General features: G+C 47.1%; 1 protein-coding gene across 1 annotated transcript; it reads right to left on the bottom strand.

Annotated features, from left to right (window-relative positions):
- On the bottom strand, nt 1–24,989 carry ASCC2 (activating signal cointegrator 1 complex subunit 2). Its single transcript, XM_009076375.1, has 18 exons — nt 24,900–24,989; nt 23,431–23,589; nt 22,924–23,094; nt 20,807–20,936; nt 18,903–18,970; nt 17,332–17,442; nt 16,354–16,466; nt 13,711–13,785; nt 13,076–13,183; nt 11,277–11,345; nt 10,525–10,599; nt 9,915–10,092; nt 9,141–9,355; nt 7,460–7,579; nt 3,312–3,530; nt 1,576–1,684; nt 971–1,047; nt 1–172 (listed from the first exon to the last, which is right to left on the bottom strand). Exons 1-18 carry the CDS (start codon nt 24,978–24,980, stop codon nt 1–3), a joined length of 2,250 nt encoding a protein of 749 aa, XP_009074623.1. The 5' UTR covers nt 24,981–24,989.
- Between the last annotated feature and the right edge of the window lie 899 nt (nt 24,990–25,888).

The raw sequence follows: 25,888 nt of genomic DNA, 5'->3' as shown, positions 1-25,888 counted from the left end.
TCAGGAGGGAATCATGCCCTTGCTGCGCTTCCTGTCGGCCATGGCTCGGCGGTTGTGGTTGGCTCTTGTGCTTTTGTTTGCTTCCTTCTTCCTCCGTTCCTGCACTGTCTCCCGGTTCTGCCCATGGCCCTTCGTGTTCCCAACAACGGCAGAGCTGCTGTCATGCTTGTGCCTGGAGCGCACAAAGAAAGGACATCACAACGAGCACATTGCACACCTGGGGACAAAACCCCAGAACCCTGAGACAACTGGGTGTGAGGAGTTCAGCCCTCAAGCCTCGGCCCACCCCAGGGCTCCCACAGCAGCCTAGTGTCAGCATCAGCCACACACCACTGTGTCCTCTGACACATCGAGTCCAGCAGCTGAAAACAGCTATTGAACTGTCCCCAGATCCCTGCAGGAGCTGTGTGAGCTCTGGGAAGCTGTGCTCTCCAAGATCCTGGCTGGCCAAGGCTTCTGCTGCTTTAATAAAGGGCCTGGTGGAGCGGAGCAACCTGGGCTAGTGAAAGGTGTCCCTGGCCATGGCAGGGGGTGGAATGAGATGATCTTTAAGGTCCCTTCCAACCCAAACCACTCCATGGTTCTGTGACCTCCCTACCCATTTGATGGGACAGAACAACCAGCACAGAAGTAAAAGTTGGGTGAAGAAGTTCACGCTGCCATGACATACAGCAATGTCAAGGAACAGGTAAACCTGGGCTAGTGAAAGGTGTCCCTGGCCATGGCAGGGGGTGGAATGAGATGATCTTTAAGGTCCCTTCCAACCCAAACCACTCCATGGTTCTGTGACCTCCCTACCCATTTGATGGGACAGAACAACCAGCACAGAAGTAAAAGTTGGGTGAAGAAGTTCACGCTGCCATGACATACAGCAATGTCAAGGAACAGGTACATCCTTGACAATTCCAGTTGGCAGCAAAACACCTGCTAACTGCAGAGCTTCACCCCCCAGAGGGAGATCCTTGCTCACCCCTTCCTCGCGAGGAACGCCTGGCGCCTGGCTTCAGCTCTCTCCCGCAGCACAGCTGGGTCCTGCACAAAGTGGTCCTACAAGGAAGGAGGGAAGAAGTCAGGAAACACATCAGCACCATGCTAAAGACTAGAACAAGAGGGGATTCTGCTAGGCCACGGAACAGTCAATTCCTTGCTCATTATCCCTGGCTGGGCCAGCAGAATTGCTGTCAGGAACTCTAAACACAAAATCTGGCACAAAACCTTCTTCTCATATCCCACCTCTGCCAGCAACACCTGCAGCACCACTATTCCCTGAACATCCATGACAACAGAGTGTCAGTGACCCTCAGAGTGTTCTGCTGGCACTGTCTATCTATGGAATAAAGGAGATTAAAGCTCTCCACGGAGTTAGTGTCACTGCTCCAGCACGGTGAGCCTGAGAAGCAGTGGAGAGTTGTCCTCAGGGAACTGTCACAGCCTGCAAAAGCCACTGGACAGCAGCTCAGCCTTGGCTGCTGCTGAGAGATTCACTCTGAAAGAGGGTATCTGCTCATATCCACTCTGCAGCTGAAGCAGGGAAGACATATGGCAAATCTTAATTCAACTCCAACTAAATGTTACCTTTGTTCTTTCCTTTTCAGCTTCCTCCTCCTCCTCTTCATCCTCTTCCTCTTCCTCCTGTCCTTCCTCTTGTCCTTTAGGTCTCAAGACTTGAGGAATTGTGAATGGCCTGAGAATTAAGACACAAACAATTAGCAAAGACACAGCCACAAACGTTTCTCTGAGCAGCACATCCTCCTTGGTTTGCATCATGTGTTTCAAAAATGAGAATCCACAAATTTCATGGACTTTCTTTTTCTGAAGAAAAGAAAAAAAGAGACCCAGTAGCTAATGACACATTCCTATGGGCAATTAAAAAACACACATCCTTCACTGGGGAATGTTCGCTATGAAGTTGCCACTGAAAATAATACTAGTTAGAAAAAAGCAGCAGGTCAGGGAAAACCTGAAACCTCACAAGGAATTTCTCCAAGGAAACAATGCTTCCTTTGGGAAATGGGGATCCAGACACAGCCATGAGGGAGTAGTAAGGAGTATCCTTTGCTAGGTTTTAGCTCACCAGCCAGGAACCCTCAAATCTCAAGCCCAAACTCAGACACAAATATTAATGCTCACAGGTGTTGTGCTCCAAACCCTCTGTGCCTGGTCAGGGGTCATCAACAGAGCCCCAATTTCATTGCTGTGCCCCAGTTTCACACACGGGAAATACTTGGAGAAATCCATCAGGCTTTATGAATCACCCTGGACACGCAGAGCAAAGGACCTGGGGGTGGAGGCAGAATTTACCATATGCTTTGTCTTTAATTTATATGTATGTGCCTGAATGCTGCTGGAATCCAGACTCACCATGCCACTGCCAAGGAAATACATGTAAAACCAGAAAAGCCTTTGTTACTTCAAACCTACAGATGTAGTTTTCAGCAGTAACATCCACTAATTGCTCCTGGGGGCAGTGAGCACTCAAAATAGGGGGAGAGGCCTGGGTGCCACACTGCTACAGGCAAACCACACTAAGGATTTAAATCAAAGCCTCACCGCACTTCAGGAGGGAAAAAGAAGGGACAAAGGGACCCTGAAGCTGCACTTTGGTTTGAGGTTAGGAACAGTGACATTTTCATAATACATCAGAATTGAAAAGGCCACTTTCAGAAATGCTAAAGCAGCTTTTAAACCACGTGTTGTCTAAAATAAATATTCTATAGCCTCCATCCCAAACGAACCCTTTGCTTCCTGAAAGTGAATTGTCTGCAGCTGTCAGTCATTGTGCAGTGCTGTGCAGTCCACCAAGGACTGAATCCCAGCTGGCAGCACTCAGAGATGTCAGAGGGACAAGTCCAGCTGTACCACTTTCCAAATGGTGAAGTCTTCCTTTGCTCACCAGCCATTTTACACTGTCTGCCCACACTCCATCCTGGTTATCCAAGCTAGCCTGTTCTCCCTCACTGCAGGACAGTTTCTATAAGCTGAAGCACTGCTGAGTGCAAGTTTCAGCACAATGGCAGATCACCTCTTGGATTTGTTGATTAGTAGATGCAACTGAGTCAGACACAGAAAAGTGGAACAAGGGGGTCCTGGGTGCATTCCATGACAACCCTCCCTACTCACAGGAGAAGGGAGACCCAACTCTCCCTCCTTGCATGTCACAGTTAAAGCAGCAACAGAAAAGGTGGTTTGAAGCACACACACATACTCATGGAGGAATAGAGCCAGAACCCAATGCTGAGCAGGTTTGTGGGAGCCAGACAACCCAGCAGTGCCTCCCACCAACCTTCCTTCTCCAAAGCCACAGCACCTACCTCCTGCTGATCAGCTCATCATCCGAGTCAGCATCGTTGGCCCCCACTTGGTTCCCATCGTACGTGTCATCGTACTCATCCTCGTAGTCCTCGTAGAGCTGAGCCTCTCCAGGCTGCAGGGGAACCTCCTCCACCACCACGCTGTACTGGCTGTAGCGCTGCCTCTGCGCTGCCACCACGCGCTTGTCATTCACCAAACTCCTGGTCGTGTCCTTCTCCCTCCTGCACACATGGGCAATGGGCACACAGCAGGGTGTGTAAAAACCTTCTCTACAAGTTATTCTTTTCCCTATTAGGAAGTGGAAGCTGAGGCAACAGAAGTCTTATCTCAATAGAAGTCTCATCTCCAAGGCCACAACTCCTTAAACCAACCTACTTCCCCACTGATTTATAGAATCATGTAATGGTTTGGGTTGGAAGGGCCTTAAAGTTCACCTCATCCCACCCCCTGCCATGGGCAGGGACATCTTCCACCAGACCAGGTTGCTCCAAGCCCTGTCCAACCAGGCCTGGAACACTTCATGGGATGGGGCAGCTACAGCTTCTCGGGGCAACATGTGCCAGTGCATCATCACCCTCACAGGGAAGAATTTCTTCCCCATATCTAGCCTAAACCTACTCTCTGTCAGTTTAAAGCCAGTCCTCCTTGTCCTGTCACAACTTCTACAAGGGCTGTTTGTCTGGTTACTAAAGCCAGCCACTCCTGGCTTGGAACAATGTCAAGAAGCCCAGAAGGATTACACTGTAGATAAGAACAGGAATTGGAGACCACCACTATCCTTTGAGACAGAGAGGAAGCTTTTACAGGAGGCCAAATGCAATTCTACTCCAGCTGAAATCTGGCCAAGATGCAAGGGGAGCACAAGAAGTGCCACGAATCATGAGTGAGAAGCTGTCTGGGCTCTGACTTCAGCTCTGCCAGGCCCAGAGTGCCCTCTAACACGTGCTGCAGCCACACAGAGCTGCACATCACAGACCAGGGCTGTGGCATGGGCATGTGTGTCCCTACAGTCAAACCTCAGCTCACAGAGGGGAGGGGCAAAATACAAATGTAGACAGGGAGAGCCAAAAACTTACCAGTACAGCAGGTAAGGATGAGAATAAACACAACTAACAGGGGCAATACAGTACATAGTGATTGTGATTCAACCTTCAGATCACTGCAAGGATGTTTTGGGATTTTTTTTAACTTTAGAAGGCAAGTAAATTAGTTATTGCAAGAAGGGAAGACCAAGAAACAAAGGTATTGAAAAAGCAGGCACTGAGGTGTTGCATCTCAAGCTGCACAAGCATAAGCTCTGAAGTCCCATTTTTCAGGCCGAGTACACGCTGACAGCAAAGCAACAAGGGACTTTGCTGTCCAGCATTCACAGGACAACTAGCAGCTCTCAGAGCCCAGGAGGAACAAGCATCAGTGGCATTTGGATAATCTCAGAAAAAGAGCCTGTCCAAGCAGAGGCTCAAGCATGGACTCAAGCATGGACTGACTGAGGTGACACTCAGTAGGAAGTGGGAAAGTGATCCAAGAGCTTGCTTTTCATTCAGAATCTCTAAACAAAGGGAGTTTACAGCCAGATGTTGTTCCCCTCTCTCCCATGACTCACTGCTCCATGCTGCATTCAGCTGCACAATGCCCTGCTGAGCAGATGGTGAGTTCACACTTCCAGGCTGGGATCACTGGGATAACATCTCCTGTGGATATTCAGCGTGAGGCTGAACTAAGCACTTCGTAATTGCTTCCTGAGCTGGTCTGATGATGGCACAAGACCTGCACGAAATGGTTCAGACACCCATCCCAGCAAAAACAGTGAGCTCCCCTAGCCCCATAGTGCTCAGGACATGTTCTGCCATCAGGAGACAGATTCAGCTAGCAATTATGGCTGAATGGGCACAGACAAGTGTGATCATTTCTGAGGATCAGAGAGTCATGTCTGTGTTGGTACATTCATTTCCTCGTGCTTGTTTCCCTCCTCATCCTGGCTGGATTTCTCTTTCACATGGACTGTCCAACCCTGGCAGTGTTCCAAGCCAGGCTGAATAAAGCCTTGAGCAACATGGTCTGGTGGGAGGTGTCCCTGCCCAGGGCAGGGGGTTGTGACTAGATGACCTCTAAGGTTCATTTCAATCCCTTAACGTACAATGATACTACAGAGAGTCCCTGCCCCAAACTGCTTACACAGACAGCAGCTACTGCAACAGGACCCAACCTGCTCTGGCTCTCTAAGCCAGCACTCTGAACCAAGAGAATTTGGTGAGCAAAGATTTTAAAGAGAATAAAAAAGAAGAAAATAATATTGATACAATTCAAATGCACAGCAGATCTCAAACTAAACCTGGAGAGCCCTGGCACCCTGAGACTGGGGTAAAGCACCAGGCACCTTGCTGGTGGAAGAACTACCACTGAGGAAGTCACACTTTCAGTGCTGAAAGTATATTTATGGAGTGCTGAATGGTAAATCATGGAGAGCAAGGTACTATATTTATCCTTGGATTTAGTTAGATGTGGCCAACTTTGGGTGTAGGGTGTACGTAGCTGATCACAGCTAGTCACCTTCAGGTTTGAAACCACTCAACACAGAAATATTGTCCCTGGAGTCCTGCAGAGTGTTCTTGGTGTAAGAACTGTCTGAAATGCAGACACAGCCTGAGGGAAGCCAAAGACACCAGAAAGAACAGCAGTAAAGGGATAATCCCAAGAGGTCACATAACTACAGCAGAAGAGAAGACAACTTCCCAAGCAGTGATGGTACCACTGGAGAGAAGGCACAGCAGCCCTGGCAACAGCCAAGGGCAGTGCCAAGAGAGCAGGGCCCACAAACGGTTAATCATCAGGGGTGATTTACAACTTCCAAAGCTCTCCAAGCGATCTGCAGAGGGAGCTCCGAGCAGGTTATTCCAGCCACTGGATGCTCCGTGCTGAACTCGGTGCTCTCTGGCCTTGTCCAGCTGCTGCAGCAGCTCCACACTGTGCAAGGCTCTGGGGAGATAACCCAGCACAGCTGTGCTCAAGGCACCTGCTGACAAGGTGCCTGGCTACACTCTGAGCAAGGCAGCAGGATGATGAAAGAGAGGATGTGTCTATGAAGTCTTAGCTGTGGACATGTCAAAAGTCATTGCCTCAGCCAGACAGAAGCAAAATTACTTCCTTGCCCAGTCCAGGCAGGATCAGCACTATGGCACTGCTCCAAGAAGCTGTTCCCCTGAACTTGGGGGCAAAAGTTATTTTCTCCTGAGAGCTTGATGCAGCTTTGCAACCAAAACCTTAACTGGGAGCTCTCATGGTCATGTGGTTCAATCTCCAGCCAGACTTTTGGTTATCTTCTGTGTAAATACAGACCAACATAAAGATCACTTTTGGCTGGTTGGAGAAAGGGTTTCAAGTCTAGTGGAAGGGGACCCTGCCCATGGAAGGGGGTGGAATATGATGGGTATTAAGGTCCCTTCCAACCAGAACCATTCCATGATTCTGTGATGTGATTAGAAAGAATCTGAAACAAGGGAACTTGTGGAGACAGAGTGTGGCACAGCAGAATACACTAAACTAGGCAGAAAGCAAAGTAAAATCTGGTGGGATTTCACAGAGGTCTCTGCTCATGGCAAGGGGGTTGGACTAAATGACCTACCTTTAAAGGTCCCTTCCAACCCAAACTACTCCATGACTCTAAATGCCCTTCCGCAGGAAGCTTACAGCAGCAGGAACAACAAAAGTAGTCCAAGGCACTGAATGTTATCAGATTCTGAAGTAGATGAGTATTGAAGCTTCTCTTGGCTCTAAACCAAATCATTATTTATTCTCAGCTCCAAGTCACAATCCCAAGCTCAGAGATAGTTCTATTCAAGGTTTGTTGTTCAGTACAAGTTAACATTAAGTCTAAGGAATAAGAGCCTGACATTACAAATGAGCTTGGCAGAGCAATCTCCAGCAGCAGACAGAGGAAAGCCAATTAGGAAAAACACTAACTGAAACCAACTCCCTCATAATATTTCATTTCACTTTCCCAGACAAGCAGGTGGGCAACCTTTCTGATGAGCCTTTAGCCCCTGCAACACACTCCTGCAGCAGGTCTGTACGACAAATAAGTGTGCAGGTTCCCAGGAATTTATTCCCCTTGACAGGCAGAGTTAATGACTGGGAGCACCACACTCACCGCTTGCCCTTCTGTATCCGAGACATATCCACTGAATCCCGGCTGAAAACATCAAACTCATCGTTCTGGAACACATTATAGCGAGAAGAGACTAGAGGAGTTGGGTCTGGCTTCAGCTGTCTGGTAAAAACAAAACAAGAGAGAATAAAAGCAAAGGTGAAGTGAGGAAGACCAAATCCTCTCCTCCCTAAGCCCTTGGTTGATCCTTTGTCAGCCCCAAAGTCACCCAGAGCACCCCAAGGTCCTCCCTGTAGTGCTGTCTGAGTCACACAGTGCAAACCCTTCTCACAGCCACACTACAGCATATGCACGACCACAACATAGCACTGCTAGAGCTACAAGGCAGTTTCCAAAGCTCATCTTTGTGGGGAAACTAAAACAACTCACAGAAAGCAACAGGAAAATTCTTCTGTTCATTTCAGACTTAAGCCAAACCCTACAACAGCAGAGAATATCAACAGACTGCCTAGTCTCACCACAGTGACTCAGTGCAGTCAAACACTAAGTATGACGAATTACACACTGGCAAACAATCCAATAATTTGCTGCTGTTGATTTCAGGATATTTATCTCCCTGTGGTTCCTTCTTAATTCTCTCTCAGGTTCCAGGTTTATCTTTGTTCAACTTATAAGTCCAAAGACTGTTCTTCTGTCATCCATTTTGGGGGTGCAGTTGCCTGGGTCGTGCAAATGCTGCTGTGCTCACCTACAGATCAGCAGTGATCTAACTCTCCATCCCTACTGAACTGACAGCTTTGTTTCAGGATGCATAAGGCAGTGGGAAAAAAAAGCAGCTCTATCTTGTGTAACTGCTGGCTTTGCAGAAAACCACCCTTCCTAAACCCAACCCACACCACTTGTGCCGAAGTCAGCGGGTCTGACAGCAGAAGCATGAAGAGTGGTGCAAAACTAAGATTTTTTTACCTCATTTTTCTGATAAAGAGGCTTTCCTTTAATGCAACAGTGAGACAGTCTGCCCATTCCTCCATGAAATGTGAGCAAACAGCACATTCACAGCCTGACACTCCATCAGGAACTGCTGGTGCAGCACAAACACAGGCTCACAGCTGCAAACTCCAACAACTCAATCCTGCTGCCAGCTATAAACCCTGTGTCCCTTGGACAGCCCAGGGAAGCAAGCTCAAACCTGGCAAGTTTGTCAAAGGGCAGGTAAAAATGGATCTGAAGTCCCATTTCCAACCTCTCTCTGGTCTAACTTCCCTCACAGCCTGTTAAATACCCATATTTGGCCCTACAGGTTAATTCCAGCTGAATTACCTCCTGTGAAGATGCCCTTCCTGCAGGACACCTGGGATTTTCATACCTATGACCCTGTCCCTCTGCAGCAAAGTAACTCTTGAAGGCAACACATTCTATTGCCCAGCCCAGTGTCCCAAGGATGGAATTTCAATTGCGCTTATTTGAGCATTTAATGTACCAGTAGTTTTGTCCCCTGTCACAAACACAATCCAGACCTGCTCTGCTCAAACAGAACAGTCAATGTTCCAGTCCTCTGCAGGGACACAGTAGGGCAGAGAGCTTGTGACAGGTGACAATGAGAAGCTCTTACTGCAGTTACCTACCCCAAGAATGCACATGCAAACTCACAGAGCTCTACAAGCATTGAGCCTTCAGTAAGAACAATGTCCAATGACAAACAAACCCAGAAGCTGTCCCAGACCTTTGCATCTTTCTGTCCATCTTATCCAAGCATGGCATCAGCTTATCTTCCAGAATGTTGTTGATCACTTGCTCAGTGTTGTATCCATACTCCTCCAGGCAGGCCAGGATGAATCCCTCACCAAGGTCTGGCAGTAGGTCCTTCACTTGGGAGATGAGAGAGTCCAGCTCCACACCAGACACCTCAGGGATGGGTGCAGCTGTGGCACCAGCACACTGTGGACACCAAACAGAGCTGGGGGTGTCACTGGGGAGGGACAGCAGCTGGGGCAGGCAGAGGGCACGGAAATAAAGGGAAAGCAGCAGTCTGGGCTATCAGAATTTAAACACACTAAAGTACAAGACCAAAGTCAAAAGAAATCAGCAGTTTAAACAAGACAAAGTTTGTGACACAGATTTGGGCACATAATTACTTCTGTCAGTGCCTGAGTCAGCAAGGACTGACTGGAGAATTCCTTCCTCAAATAACACACGAGCTGTGCGTTTGAAAAATATGCACATGAGCTGCAGGGATGAAGCAGAGTATTTGAATAAAGCCCAGCAAGGGAAAACCCAAGCCATGGGATTTAGAAGCAATTTGCTCAGAGATAAACCAGGATTCAGGTGTAGCTTTAGTTCTCATTTCCCAAGGCACATGGAGCTGCACTGGGATCCAGCAAAGGTCAGAAATGAGACTAAATCTCACATTATACCCAAAACTGAGCTAAGCGAGCCTGTCCTCAGAGCTGTATGGACAGAAGGAGTAGATTCCAGCGATACCCACAGCTCTACGCACCTCATCCTCTGATGCATAGGCAGCCCCCAGCTCCTCCCTGCCCTCTGCAGTGCTCTCCACTGTTGCTGATGCTCCATTGGATGCTGCTCCATCTTTAACAACTTGGGTTTTTTTCCTGCCTGCCCCTTCCCAGGCACTTTCCACTGCTTGGAGGACATAGGCTGTCCTGGTCTCATCTCTAAGGGCACAGCATTAAGGACATTTGTGGATACACATGTTCAGAGCTCACCTTGAAGTAACTGTGTGATTGCTGACAACTCCCAGGCCTGTGTCTACATCAGAACTCACAGAGCCATGGAATGGTTTGGGCTGGAAGGGACCTTAAAGCCCATCTGGTTCCAGTCCCCTGCCAGGGGCAGGGACACCTCTCACTAGACCAGGTTGCTCCAAGCCTCATCCAACCTGGCCCTGCACACTCCCAGGGAGGAATAAGCTCTCTGGGCAACAAGTCCCCCAACTTTTTTTTTTTTTTTTTTAAAAAGGGAAAACTTTCCAGCACTCCTTGCTAGTCATGCAGCTTAAGCAGAGACAGCAAGTAGCAATGCCACTGGTGTGAAGGAATCTGAGAGCAGCCAGGTGTGTGCAATCCCCAAGGTGACCCCAAGGATACAGGGTGGAAGATGCCTGCTGAAGCAGACTGACATCATCCTCAACGGGAAACAGCTCGTCGTAGTCACGGAGAAACCTGAAAAGGCAGAAGCAAGTTTAATCAGTTGAACACAATTAATTACCACTGCCATCCCCGCTGTGCCACTCTGGCTGCCTCAGTGCTGGATGGGAACACACAGAACCTCTCACCCAATACTGGATTCCAGCCATGCCTGATTTTGCTCCATTACACCGCAGCAACACTCCTCTCACACCCTCAGAGCATCAGCATGAGGGTCTGCACCAGTGCTGCAGTACAGGGAACTGTGGTCTGTGATGAGAACGTGACCAGAATGCCAGCAGGGTCAGGAGGACAACATGGAATTCCCAGTTCTGCCACTTACTCACTCTGCATCTCCAGCATTAGCGCTGAGTATCTTTCTGGACTGGTCACCCCAGCTGGAAAGCACAAATCAGTAATAACAGCCTAACTTGTCATGGGAGCTAATGGCTAAATTGCTATCCTCCTCTCTGAGAGCCTGGATTAAAGAGAGTGAAGAATAGCATTCCTCAGTGTCATACAACACCCTCCTCACCTTTACAATGAGGTCTGTGCCACAGGCTGAAATCCTCTCACTGCAGTTCTCCCACCTACTCAGAATGATTTCTAACTCCCAAGTGCACTGTAATGCTGTCGCAGGCAATTCTAGTGTAAGGAATGGAAGAGGAAGGAGAGCCAATCCTCCCCTCAAGCCTCCTCTCAGCCACACTCACCTCCTCTCCTGAAGCACTGAGGTGAAGATCTGCAGAAACTCCTCAATAAATGGCTGAATATTCTCACAACTGCAGAAAAAGCAGTCAACACTCACTGCCCATTGCACACTCAACATGTTCTGCCTCATCAGTCAAACTAGTCACACTCACACACCAAGAGAAAACTACATTTGAAAATCGATTTCAAACCATTTTTGGCTTTCATGGGAGCAAAGAGTCAAACAGAAACAAATTTCCTTTATGGCCTCAGCGAACATTTCAGCTGGATCTAAAGCTGTAGCACAGTTAGAATTACAAACCTTCAGACACACTTTTTTTACTTGATGCCTCAGACTTGCAATAAGCAGAGAAGGTGTGTAGTACCTTTCTAATTGTGCCTTTATTATATATCTTGGGATTACACCAGTGAACCTCCCAGAAAGTACGTGCTCACCTGTGCAAGAACATCTGCCAGGCAAACTCCCATTGCACCTCTGGTTGTAGTGCCCAAACCTCCCTGTGCTGCTGACACACTGAGCCTCACTGCAGGGCAGAATGCTCTTGGGGTGGGCAGGGACCTTAAACCTCATCCAATTCCACCCCCTGCCACCAGCAGGGACACCTTCCACTAGCCCAGGTTGCTCCAAGCCCCATCCAACCTGGTCGAGAACACTCCCAGGGATGGAGCAGCCACAGCTGCTCTGGGCAACCTGTGCCAGTGCTTCAGCACCCTCACAGGGAAGGATTTCTTCTAATATCAAATCTAATCCTACTGTCTTTCAGCTTAAAGAGCCATTCCCCCTTTACTACCTCTGAAATATCCATAGTCCTTCACATTGTGGGATCTGAACATGTTACTCTGGTTTGTTTATATTTTCACTATTCCAGTGGGTACTGAAGGCCAATACCAGGCAAGGAAGGGTAAGACAAAGCTGCTGGTGCTCCTTGAAGGATTGGATTTACAGCACAGACAGACTGGGGGATAAAGTCCAGGTCACAAAGGAAGTCAAATCCAGGAGTCTCACAAGGAAACATGGTGTGATTCTTGGGGCTGTCCTGTGCAGGGCCAGGAGTTGGACCTGATGATCCTTGTGTGTCCCTTCCAGCTCAGGAGATTCTATGATTCTATGACTTCTGCTCAACTTGGACATCTCTACTGCTATCAAAGCAGGGGAAATACTCAAGCAGAACAAGGGCCCCAGACCAGCAACCTACAGAACCTGTAGGGAGCACAGGTGATGAGAGCACAACCCAAGGGAGCACTGGCTTGGCAAATCCAGATCCAGGATCTCAGCTCTCTTCCCAGTATGCAGCAGAACTTTGGGTCATTTCACTTCCTTTCTCTATTGTGAAATATGGATAGCTGTACTTGCCTTCATTTTGAGATTACTCAGAGCTATCAGTTAATTTTCCCAGCAGAAGTGGGGAAGAACTAGGTAGAGGCACCAGTACCTGGTTTGAAATGGCTGTTTTCAGTGACCTCTGACACTGCATCACTCTTACTGTGGTGTCTCAGCCAAGGTGTTTACACACACAGTTAGTTTGCAACTGAGCCATAACTGAGCTTAGAAAGCTCCTTGAACCACAGCACTACCCAGCTCTGGTGGGGTCAGCACACAGCTCACCACACCAGTTCTGGACCACACAGCTTCATCTGGGAGAGTCCTGACAACAAAATTGACCTTGGCCAAGTCTTTGGCTACAACCCCAACACGAACAGCAGTATCTGTTAACTCTCTTCAGGAAATTTGTCAACAGGGAGACAATCTCCCCCCACAGCAATCAAGTAACAGTCCAATAACAGAGCCAAGTGCCAGTACCTGCTCTCTAAGATGGGCTGCAGACAGACTTGGTTTATTACAATGTGAAAAGCTTCTATCATCTTCTTTCTGGAATGTGAAATCCTCCTCCATAAATCAGCAAAAACACTTCAGAGAGAGGAAAAGATGCTGTTGGTGTCAGCACAAGAATCTGTAACACACCCTTATGCCAGAGGTTCCTCTAGAAGAGGAATCTCATTAGCAGAATCATTTCTATGCTGCAAGGACCAGAGATTAGAGCCATTTCAGCCATTAAGGCAAATCCATGCTCTGAACAGTTGGTTTCAATCCCAATTGTCCTGACAGCTACACAGGATATTTCACACAGTACCAGCACAGCCTGTGCCTTACAGTGAGAGCAGTCTGTACACAGAGATATCATGCATGTTCTCACACTTTGTTACAATTTCAATGCACCTCCCATCAAATTCCTTCTTACACAGCAGAAGAAGAAATGATTAGCCATCCCAGTGCCCAGGAAAAATTGGAATTACACAAGTCATCTCTTCAGAGCTCTTTGAAGCAGCATAAAAAAAGACAGCAGAGAAGGGTAAAGCAGCATGAAGTGAATTTCTAACTAAGCCCTGGGAGAGTCTCACAGAAAAGACAAGGTGAATCTTTGCAGGCATTCTCACCTGTTATCCTCATAATGCCTCTTCTTGACTGCAGATTCCAGCTCAGGAATTGCCAGTTCATAAAATGAAGCTAATCTGTAGAAAGGAGCAACAAAACAGGAACAGTCAGCTGAGGCTTCAAAAATCATTTGCTCAAGGACAAATCAATTGGTTGATTTCATTAAACCCTCCTCACCAGCAGAACTCATTAGCATCACCCTATTTCCCCCCTCAAAATACAAGCAAACAGAGCACAGACTAGAGCAGCACTCCAAGGAAACCATCGAGGTGTCTTTGAAGACACAACAAAGAAATGCATGTGAAAAGCACCTGATGCTGATCAGAAACATCTGCCCAGCCCAGAAACATCCCAAACACATCTGCAGTCTGCAAAGAGCCCACAGACTCACAGAGTCACAGAATCATTCAGGTTGGCAAAGACTTTTGAGATTGCCAAGTCCAACTGGCAACCCAACACCATGGTCACCACTAACCATGTCCTCAAGGGCCATATCCACATGTTTTTGAATACTTCCAGACATAGTGACTTCACCACTACCCTGGGCAGCTGTGCCAGGGCTGGACAGCCCTTCCAGTGAAGAAGTGGAGGTTCCAACATGAACCTCCACTGGCACAACTTGAGGCTGTTTCCTCTCTCCTGTCCCTTGTTCCTTGGGAGCAGAGCCTGACCCCACCTGGCTGCACCTCCTGGCACAGAGTTGGAGAGAGCAGAAGGTTCCCTGAGCCTCCTTTTCTCCAGGCTCAGCCCCTCCTTGTGCTCCATCCCCTTCCCCAGCTCCATTCCCTTCCCTGGACACCTCCAGCCCCACAATGTCTTTCTTGTGACAGGCACAGAACTGTACACAGGTTCATTCCACCCCAAAACTTGCCCTCCCACTCCAATATACTCGTGGCCCTCTTGCTGTATGCCAATAACTGGACAAGAAATGGGATACGATTTCCAAGAAAGCCATACTGGTCCTGCTACTCAGCACTGCTCTAAGGATGGAGCTGGCAAGACTCTAGATGAAGGTATCTAGCATGCTGAAAGCCCAAGAAAATGTTTCAATAGGATGGGGCAGGGACAAAACAAGTAAGTTTGGTCCAGTTCCACATTTTATGTGCCAGGCAGCACACACAGACCCTTTCCCTCAGGAACAGGGCACTGAGAGGACCAGAGAAATGCTTCACTGCTTCACCAGGAGGGAGATGTTAATGGTTCACAGCACTTTGCAGGAAGGCCAGGCTGGACTCCATCAGGGACATTCTGTCCATGTCTCATATTAAGAACCAAACATGTTAAATCAATATCCTTGAGGCAAATGTAGGAGAAGTTGGTTGATACTTTTATTTGGGGACAGAAATTAGCAATGCCAGCAGATTGACTGAGCTCAGAGGTTCCAAACAGATTATATCAATCAGTTGTCCCTCCCCACACTCCAAAGACCCAGTCAGTTGTCCATATTGAGGAAGAAACAATTGCTGTAGCCTCAGCACACAGAGATCTAGACACTTTTAGCACATCTCTGACATCAACAGAAGAATTAAAAGCAAAAGGTTTTCCCCCTTTGAGCACCCAAGCATGTAAGCAGTGCTGCCTGCCAACCCAAACAGCCACCAATCCTCTCTCCTTCCAAAACCAACTCAGTGGCAACATCCAAGACCAGCACACCCCAGAGCAGCATCACTCAGCCTGTGGTCCCTGCACCACTGCCAGCTTAAGTCTTCAGAGCTCTGCAACTTCATTGGAAACAGAAGTGAAATACAAACCTGTATTTAAGCATGTAAGCAGTGCTGCCTGCCAACCCAAACAGCCACCAATCCTCTCTCCTTCCAAAACCAACTCAGTGGCAACATCCAAGACCAGCACACCCCAGAGCAGCATCACTCAGCCTGTGGTCCCTGCACCACTGCCAGCTTAAGTCTTCAGAGCTCTGCAACTTCATTGGAAACAGAAGTGAAATACAAACCTGTATTTGACTAACAAGCTTTTAAGAAGACAATGAGTTCACACTTCACTCAGCTCCAAAGAAGGGAAGTTACAGCAAGGCTCTACAGGATGATCTGGGGGCTTAAACCCCCCAGAGCTGGGTAAGTGCCACTGAAGGACTTGCAGCCTATGTGGGAACAGACTCTGTCATCTGGACCTTGAGTCCATCCTGACTCATCACTACTGTGCTCCAAGAGCTGCACAGGGAGTTAGCTGTCAGCCTAGTTGTCAGCTTTTGCCAAACCTCAATAACACTCTCTAGCATGAAAATTAGGCATAATATCAAACAAAAACATTTGTTTTCGGACCTGGAAGGACTATCACTCTGAAATACTTTCCATTTCCCTGGCTTCAGAGCCTACAGCAGGAAGCTCTTTTTGTCCATAACTTGTCCCTCTCCATCCCTTCCAGAGCACACCAAGTGCTGTTTAGTTGGGCATGAAAACTGTCATAGATGCCTGGCTCTAGGATCACTCAGAGAAAATGATGAAGGTGAACATATAACAGAAAATTCAGAAATCTCTACATCCATGTATTTACTAAACTGCATTCCTGTCAGGGTGAACCAGCAGTCTCTGCATCAAATATCTCTATTAAATCCTGGGACAAGACACAGCAGCACATCAGGATTTTCACTTCCCCAAGACAAGCTCTGGTTGCAGCACAAGACATACCTGTAACAAAACTCGTGTTTTTGGAAGGTCTGGCAAGCCAAGGGGAAGACATCAAGAAAGGCCCAGAGCGTTGTACAGGTGTCACATAAGTACAGCACAATGTCCTTCAGCTCCTGAGAGGGAAAGGAGCAATTAGCAAGAGAAAAAACAGGTGAGTTTTCTCAAGAACACAGTCTAACTCCCTGCCAGGGACACAGCATAGCCAGGCCAGGCCTCTTCCTGGCTATCTACTATAAATGTGTTACAGGGTCTGGGGGCAGAGATAATGTCTCTCCTAAAATTTCTGTACTGTAAATGTCTATAATGCAATCCCAACTGCTTGCTTGCATTAAAGATCCTGTGGAATTATAAGAATCCTCATCAGATCCTGTCCTGGACAGTGGTTTTGTCTCTAGTATACCCTGCACATAGAGAATACTTCCCCAGGTAGCTGGAAGCAGTGCACAGCAGTAACATGGGAATCAGAGGGATGATCTCAGCCTGTTCCAGTGCAAGATGCATTTCCAAGGCAGCTGTAACAACTCCCCCACACAAACTGAATGACTAAGATTTTGTAGAGAGCCCTCCTCACTGACATGGGGCCTGTCTTTGTGCAGCACATAAAACCCCTCTTCATCAACTAAAGTACACTGTTGTTAACATACATTCCTGAAGAAAAACAGCTCTGATCACTGCCAGGGTTACATGGAGACTTCTGTCAGATATTCTGATATATTATTTATAAGCTGATTAAGCAAAAATATTGCCAGGTTTAAGAACCATCCACATTACAATGGATGTGGCTGAAATGCAGCAGCTCAGGGAGGAAAGGCTTGATCATCATGTCCTCTGACAAACAGTGAAACAATGACATGGAACCATGTGCTGTGTGAACCACCAGTCTCTGGGAACAGAATGACCCTTTGTGGTCTTACTGTTCCACAGACTGTTCTGACTGCAGGACTACAAAGAGTACAGTCCAAGGAGGAACAGTCCTACCTGGAGGGGCATGTTCCCTGGAGTCACACTGACTTTTTCTTCCAGTTTCTGGGGGTCAGCAGAGGCTCCTTCACACTGCAAACCACACTTGTGCAAAATGTTGTTGAACACCTAAACCAAGAGAGCAGTGCAGAGTTAGCACAGGCAGAAGTGAGCAGTGGCACAAGCTTCATCTGGCAAACAATCACTGCTATGATGACATATGCAGTTTGGGACTAGTTCTGTAACAATGCCTCCAGCTCATGAGCTGTCTCAAAGACCTCCTGGGGTTGGCAGGACAGATTGTGTGGCTCTTGTTTGTAAACAGAGAAATTTGGGGAGAAAATGACAGGATTTCTGGATTCCTAACAACTTTGGTGCAGGATCAACCTAAAAGTAACTCCTCTGCACCTGGACCCTGAGAGCTCTGTCAAACCCCCCTACCAGAGATATGTGCCTAAAGGTACTGAAGTCAGAGCTGGGGTTAGGATTACTATTCCACAGGGCATAGAAGCTCCTGAACAGAGATCAGCTCCCTTCAGTGTCAGTGTAAACACATCCAGTTTCATGGATCAGTGATGGCACATCTTTGAGCTGTTACACCCACACAGCTGAGACACAATGGCATCACCCTGCAATGCTTACCAGAACCAGTCCTCTGCACACCAACTGCCCTGATATGGCACAACACTAAAAGCAAGTGGAATCTCTGTTGTCCTCCCCAGCAATTCATTTGAAGGTTTGGTCTTGCATCCTAGGATATTTTTAAAATGTGCTATCACCTCTCAGATTTACCTCTGACAGTTTCCCAACACACACAAGAAAGATGTATATGGGCTTACAAAAAAAATCAAGTGACATTACAGGTGGCTTGGGGTAAATGATACCTTGGCTGACTTAGTTTTGTGCACAGAGCAGCATTTTGAGGACATAAACAATTTCAGGGTACAAAGATGTCAAGGCACCTTGATTTCCCCCTGAGGCTAAATGTGAATCTTGCTTACTCTGCAGTGTTAACCCTAACCCATTCTGCTATGCGAAGCCACCTCTCATGGTTAGTATTTTGCTGGTTTAAGTTTAATTCTTTCCCTGTTTGGGAAGACAGAGATACAATGAGTAACTTTTTGAGGTGTCTAATGAAAATTCCTTGAGATCCACTGCAGAGAAGGTCAGAAGCTGAAGGTGACAGGAAAGAGTCATCAAGTAATAGTTTTAGATAAAGGTTTAAAACCTCCCTGACACACGTTAGCATGAACTAGGGAAAGGAAGCAATGACAAATTCAGGCTGGAGATTAGGCAAAGGTTGTTCCCCCAGAGGGTGTTTGGGCACTGGAACAGTTCCCCAGGGCACTGGTCACAGCCCCAAGCCTGACAGAGCTCAATGAGTGTTTGGCTAAAGCTCCCAGACACAGGGTGGATTGTTGGGGTGTCCTGTGCAGGGCAGGAGGTGGACTGATGATCCTAGTGGATCCCTTCCAGCTCAGGAGATTCCATGATTCTATGGAATACATTCTGCCTGCCTATAACTGTCCCCTTTCCCTTCTCCAACCTATGTCATGTTTCCAGAAGAAATCCAAGCAGGAAAGCAGTACCTGGAGGACAGTGGGAAGAGTTTCATCCAGGTCACCAAAGTAACTTGGCTGCTGAGTGAAGACATTTTCTGTAAAGGGGAAGGAGACAATTTCCATTAGTTCAGACATTGATGCCAATGAACAAAATTGTGCCAGGAAACTTGTAATACTGTACCTGTAATCACACTTGTACTATTACTGACACCCCCCAGACACAGCTAAGGCCCATGTAGGCCATGGGCCCAGGCTCACTCCTCAGCTCACACACAGGTCCATCAGCTATCCAGTGCAACTGGAGACCTGGCAATGGGAATATGCTCACCAGAGCAGAGCAAACGAGATGTCAGATGATTCATGCTCCAGAGGCTGAATCAATGAATAATGCAAATACTATCACTGAACATCCCCAGTTCCTTTTATTTGACAACTGGAGTTGACTGTTAATTACTGATAACAGTTCAGCACACACTGGAAAATGGGCTGCAGAATATTTCTTAAAGGTAATGAGGCTTTAGTAACACCTGCTATGATATTACCAGGACTCCATCTCTACAAAATATTCCAGTGACTAATGGCACACCATAAATCCTCACCAAGGAACCACTGAGGCTCCTGCTTCCCTGGGAATTACTGCTCAGACAATGAAAATTAAGAGCTCTCCAGCAAGGGCAGAGCTTAGGTAAGAGTTATGAGAAAAGTTTCAGAAAAAAATTTATACCCTGAGAAGAAGCTAAAGTTATGAAGTTATGAATTCCACACGAGAGCTGTTCCTGCCATTACTGTCACGACATAATGAAGTAATCAGGTGAGCAAATCCTTGGTCACCTGAATGCAGCATTAGTGTGTGGCACTCCAGAGCATAATTCAGAGGAGATTTCATACACTCAGGTCTTCTTTGGAAGATTTTAAGACCCAGATAATCTAAGCTTCACATCTGAAAGAGCAATATCTATCTTGTCTTGCCTTCTTCTCAACTCTGAGGCTCCACAGAGGAATTTAGAGTAGAAGTTACGGAAAAGGGATGAAGGGATTAAAAATGCAAAGGTTTATCTAAGCTCTTCTGGCTGGAAATCTGACTGCATCACAAGATCTCTAAGGCTTCTCATGTTAGTCACCTTGGAAATGAGACAAAAATAACCACCAGAGAAAGTGAAAAGTTTCAGCCCATGAACTGCAGACAAAGTGGGTGAGAATTTAGGAAGAGCTCACTGAATCCAAGGCTAGATACTCTTCCAGCTGTGCTCAGTTCATGTTAAAGATCACAAGTAGCTCCTTGTGAAGGGAGCACTGGATAAATACAGAAGCTAAATCAATATGCTCCACCTCCATTGCCCAGGTTCCATCCACAGCTGAGATGTTCCTGAATATGTACCTGCCCTTAAGACTGTGTGTACAGACACAGAAATCCAGGGATAAGCACAGTACAAGGAATGCTTCAAGGTGTGTGTGGCTGGAGGCACTGTATACATCACTGTCAGCATTGAAATGTCAAGTTCTCCCACCCCACTGAGCAGTGGTTACCTCACGCTGAACCCTCCTCCCTCCTTGCCCAGGAATTGAGTTGTTTCCCCCTTCCCATCTCCACTAGGATTGTCCAGAGCCCTCACGTTCCTCTTACTATGGCTGAGGACACATTTCACTGGCATGGGGAAGGCCTGCTGAGCCCTGGTTCATGCCTAATGGCATGAAAAAGCCCAGCTCAGGGCAGCAAGACAGCACAACACAATGCTTTCCTGGGCCTAAATGAAGCACACAAGAAAAAAGCATAGTCTGTTCTAGAAATTGATCTAGAAATGATAGATTCTTGTTGCTGCTGAATAATTCACTTTCAGAGCAGTTAGACTGGTATAAAACCCCACTCATGACTTGTCACACAAGTAAGCAAAAGACTAAATGCAGCAAGTTGCTCCTTGGCTTTAACTAACCAATCATCTTCTGGAGCAGGAGACCATTTCCTTTCCCAAAAAGCACACAGAGATCCAGAATCTTGGGGATGTCAAACAGGAAGTTATTGTAAATAATTTCTCCAAAGACAGAGGGAGTGATAAAGTGGTCCTAGAAAGAAAAATAAAGTAATTTAAAGGATAATCCACATCTTGCTCTGCAGTGACTTCAGCATTATAATGATACCTGTAAAACCTCTCCCAAAGGTGTATTAAGGATTTTGCTTCACAGAAGGCAACTCTGCTGAAACACCCTCTGTGGAGGCAGCTATTCCCACATTCCCAGCTGCCTGTCACTGCTATGACACCACCCATCAAATGATTCATTCATCATGAAGTGAATTGATTTACCTAAAGTTAAACCAAAAAGCTCCCAAAAATGTGCCTCAGTTCCCAGCCTGGCCAGACACACAGCTGAGCTGACACCAGCACAGCTCAGCTCAGGAGCAGGAATCAGTTCCAGGCCCAGGAACAGCTTCACTGGCACAGACAGACAAAATGCATCCGAGATCACAGCCTGAGGTCACTGCACCCTGGGAGAGGAGTATCCAGGCAACAAAGATCACAAAATCAGTGACAAGCAGGAGGAAAACCCAGAACTGCAGCTCGGTACTCTGACTGCTAAACACTGTGCCAAAAACACGTGACTCATAACATGGAAGGAATTCCTTCTAAAATTTTAGATGAAAAAATTCCATTGTCTGACACAGAAACAAGCAGCTAAAACGTGATTTGGGATTTTCAGAAGCCAAATTTGCCTGTGATAGCAAATGTTTTCAGAACCAGTGAAAGGCAGCAGGCACATTCTCCATGCTGAAGCAGGGCCAGGGCTTGATGCTGGCCAGGTTCAGTTTCTAGAACTCCTGCTGACTCCGGCATGACAACAGACTATTCATTCCCTTCAGATTACTCAACTATAAAATGGTTTCAAATGCTCCTCTGCCTGTTGGAGTGGTGAGACTTAATCAGATCCTGGACTGAAAGACACCACAGAGGTGTCGAGTACTTGTGCTGAAGTGGTGCCAGCATTCCTTCCAACTACCTGCTCCTGTCCCAAACTCCAGCTACCAGTCCCAGACCTTTCCTCAAAACATCCTGAATGTCACCACTATGATAATCAAGAGAATCAATACATCCCTAAACATCCTCCTTGGTTCGTGATGTGTTATCAACTGAGTAACTGCTAAAACACAAGGTGCTTCACTCATCCTGCCCAAAAGCCTGATGAAAATTCCACAGCTCCTGATGGCAGCTGCACTCACACAATTAGTGATGACTCCTTCCACTACAGTTTGGGTTGGAAGGGACCTTAAAGCTCACCCAGTCCCACCCCCTGCCATGGGCAGGGACACCTTCCACTAGCCCAGGTGGCTCCAAGCCCCATCCAACTTGGACTGGAACACTCTCAGGGATGGAGCAGCCACAGCTGCTCTGGGCAACCTGTGCCAGTGTCTCACCACCCTCACAGGAAACAATTCCTTCCCAATATCCCATCTCTCCCTGCCCTTTGGCAGTGGGAAGCCATTGCCCCTTGTTCTGTCCCTCCAAGCCCTTGTCCCACATCCCTCTGCAGCTCTCTTGGAGCCCCTTTAGGCACTGGAAGGGGCTCTAAGGTCTCCCTGGAGCTTCTCTTCCCCAGGCTGAATGCTTGTTGATGCCAAGAAAACAGTAATTTAGAGCAATTTCACTGTGTGTCCAAAACTTGGGGAAAGTTCCAGGAGAGCCAAATATTAGCACAGATTATATGACACTGCATGGCACTGAAGACAAGGAGTGAGCACTCAGGTACTGCTGGCCTGGAGACTGTTCTACGCAGCCACACAAAGGCCAACTTGCTCTCTCTCCTCTTACCACCACACATGGATAACCCACTATTACTTAGGAAGGAGATCCAGGCAATCAAGTGAGGAATCTCTGCGCAGTTCAGACACTCCAGCTCTTAAGTGTTATCATCTCCGCGTGGACAGTCAGCCTGACAAAAGCAGCCACGGAGAGGAATGTGTTCGGCCATGCAAGGAACAAATATGATTCATTTCTCTAATTCTCTCGTTTCCTGAGCTAGACAGCCTGGAGCACCTGGGAGGCAAAGCAGTACTTACCTTGGACTCCTTGTGGGTGGACATTCTGAGAAAAGTGAGGAAGACACTCCGGTGAAGACATCTCTGCATGTCATTCACCTCTGGGTGGCAATCCCACAGTGCATCGAACTTGCGAGGGGCATAGTGCAGGTAGGAATCCAAACACTTCTGAAGGGTCTCATCAAATATCACCTTGGGCACAGAAAGATGGGAAGGAGGGAATGTCACACATCCATAGGTTGTGCTCAGGGGTAGCCCAGTTAAATTTAATGCAATCTAAAGCACTCAAGAGTGTTGAAAGGATTCCCATAGCCATCAAATACAAGCAGACTCCTAAAATCCACAATGGAAAAATCTATAGGGAAATACTTCCTTTGCACTCTAAGCTGCAGTAATTAAAATTAAAATGTTTCCCCGGTGACATAATGAGCATAAACAAATCTGTATGGAAATGACTTCAAGTCTGTAGCTTTTACAAGCACCGAGATGTTCATGCTGTGCCTTCAGTGTCCACAAAATAACTATTACCTGACACCAAAATTTATCATGAGGCAAAGCCAGGAGCCAGTTGAGGTCATCTGCAATGAATTTTGCTCTCTCCAGGAACTCCTCCACCAGAGCAGAGTCTCTGACAGCGGGGGGAGGTCTGTACAGCACAAAGGACCGATCTGCTTTGATTTCTGGGTGCTGCAGGAAGCCAAAACACTGCATTAAACCAAGGGACAGCAATGCCAGTTACCATCTCACTGCTCACCGCATTTCAGGAAACACAAAAACACATTTTATTGCAATTTGACATTCACAGGATCACAGACTGGTTTGGGCTGGAAGGACCTTAAAGATCATCTCGTCCCACTCCTGCCACGAGCAGGGACACCTCCCACTAGAACAGGTTGCTCCAACCTGGCCTGGAACACTTCCAGGGATGAAGCAGCCACAGCTTCTCTGGGTAGCCTGTGCCAGTGCCTTAGCACCCTCACAAGGAACAATTCCTTCCACATATCTAACTTAAATTTCCCTCTTTCAGTTTGAGCCCATTACTGCTTGTGCTATCACTACAGTTTCTGATGACAGGAACATTCAGGTCCCCTGTAACTTTCCATTTTCTAATCTCTCAGTGCAGTGGGTTTGTATCTTTATTTATCAGCAATACTTTCAGATAATTTGGTAATGTTGCTCCTTGCTTTCTATTAACCAAAGCCTTGCAGAGCAATGCTCCCACACCTTCAAAACAAACAGCAACAGCTTCAGGTCAAGCCTTTGAACTCTCTCTTTTTCCTCTGAACTGGTTCTTGCACAATATTTCATGAACTCAAACTGACACAACCATCAAACACAGAAAGATATATTTTCCTACCCTTCCTGAGGGTTACTGAACAGGCTTCGGCTAAACACTCCCACCCTAGGGGCAGAATTAGGATGAGCAGCAGCTTCAAGCTCTGCCTCATCCCACATGTGTGCTCAGGGTAAAGCTCCTCACAAGCAAGCAGCATTACTGGTCCCACTCCTGCACCTTGCTCAGAAGGCTCTCTCCATGCCTTAATTCTGGGAGAAATTACTGTGAGTTTAATTTTCTGATGCCACCGAGCTGAAGCCATTGGGCAGGAGGGCACAGGATGTTGTACATGGATGGACTGATACCAGTGCCACAGCTCACAGCTAGACTTGAGGCAGAGCTTGCAAAACCTCTCTAGGCATCTCTATTGCAGCAGAGGTTACATTACTAGTCAGGCTGTTCCTCAAAAGAGTAGTTCTGGGCAAACACAATTTACTGCAGATGTTGCATACAGTAGGTTTGGTGGTTGTGGTTTGGTTAGTTTTTATGGTGGGTAAATAGAATCACTATTTGAATGCACTAAAAGACAAAAATTTCTGTAACAGACAAGCTGAATAAATTTGATCATATCCTCGACCAAGGGGTGGTTTTGCCCAAGCTTCAACATAAGACAATTATTTACTAAAGGTCTTGTTTGGCTTTCAGGAAAAACAGAGCTCACCAGTGCTGGTAAAGTTCTCAGCTTCCCTGTCTTGGGATCCCTTTCTGTCAGCTGGAGCTCATCCAGAGGCAATGCTGGCATCCTGGTGGCTTCTTCCTGTCCTCAGCAAACAAAAGCAGCACAGGATGCACTTTACAAGGTCAATCAGGCAGAGGCATAACAAAAGAGGCTGAGCCTTGCTGTAACACACACAGAGAGCAGCTGGAAAGACATTTATGCAAAGCAATTTTCATCCCACCGAAATGCCAAATCTTGAGGGAACACCCAGGAGTCACCTGCACATGCCTCAGAAGAAACCTGTGATGTGTTGCTGTACTTTCATCCCTGTTCCTTACTGAAGGGCCACAAGTATCTTCCAAGATAACAAAAAGCATTTGGGGAGGTTGCTTAATATGGTAATTAGGTATTTAAATCTGGCTGCTGAAGAGCTGTGCTGAACTCTCTACCTTTGCAGCCTCTTTGAACGCTTGCAGTCTCTCCTGACAGCCTGAGCTGCACAGGCAATGCAAACACAGCCTGCCAGCTGCTATTGAGGGAGTATTTTGGGTGCTTACGCAGCAGAATCACTCAGCAGTCACCCAGACAAGGTACACAGGCTGAGCCTACACACACAGCCTGCCCTGCCCCTGCCAGTTCCCACGTGCTCACAACACCATGGCTTAATCTCCAACAGCACTGGTAGGCTCAGAAATGCTTCTACTAACTTTCTGAAACTAACTGGACGTCAAACATTAGAGGAACTCAAAAGAAAGTATGTTATGTACATTGTTAAAAGAGTTCAGCTGGTAACAAAAAAAAAAGTTGCAGATTAACAGAACTTTTAATTTCTTTAGGGGGTTATAGCATTGTAAATTCTACAAAACGGTACTAAAAATTCTGATCTTGTCAAGGTCTAAGGTCACACATCTCCCTCCAGGCACATTTCACTGCAGTCACATTGCCTGGACAGAATGATCAAAACAAGAGAAGGGTCTTCAGCTCAACAACTG

The sequence above is a fragment of the Acanthisitta chloris genome, unplaced genomic scaffold, assembly GCF_000695815.1.
Source record: "Acanthisitta chloris isolate BGI_N310 unplaced genomic scaffold, ASM69581v1 scaffold32426, whole genome shotgun sequence".
Classification (NCBI taxonomy): domain Eukaryota; kingdom Metazoa; phylum Chordata; class Aves; order Passeriformes; family Acanthisittidae; genus Acanthisitta; species Acanthisitta chloris.
Note: the sequence above shows the minus strand (reverse complement) of the source record. Positions and strands in the feature narration are given on the sequence as shown.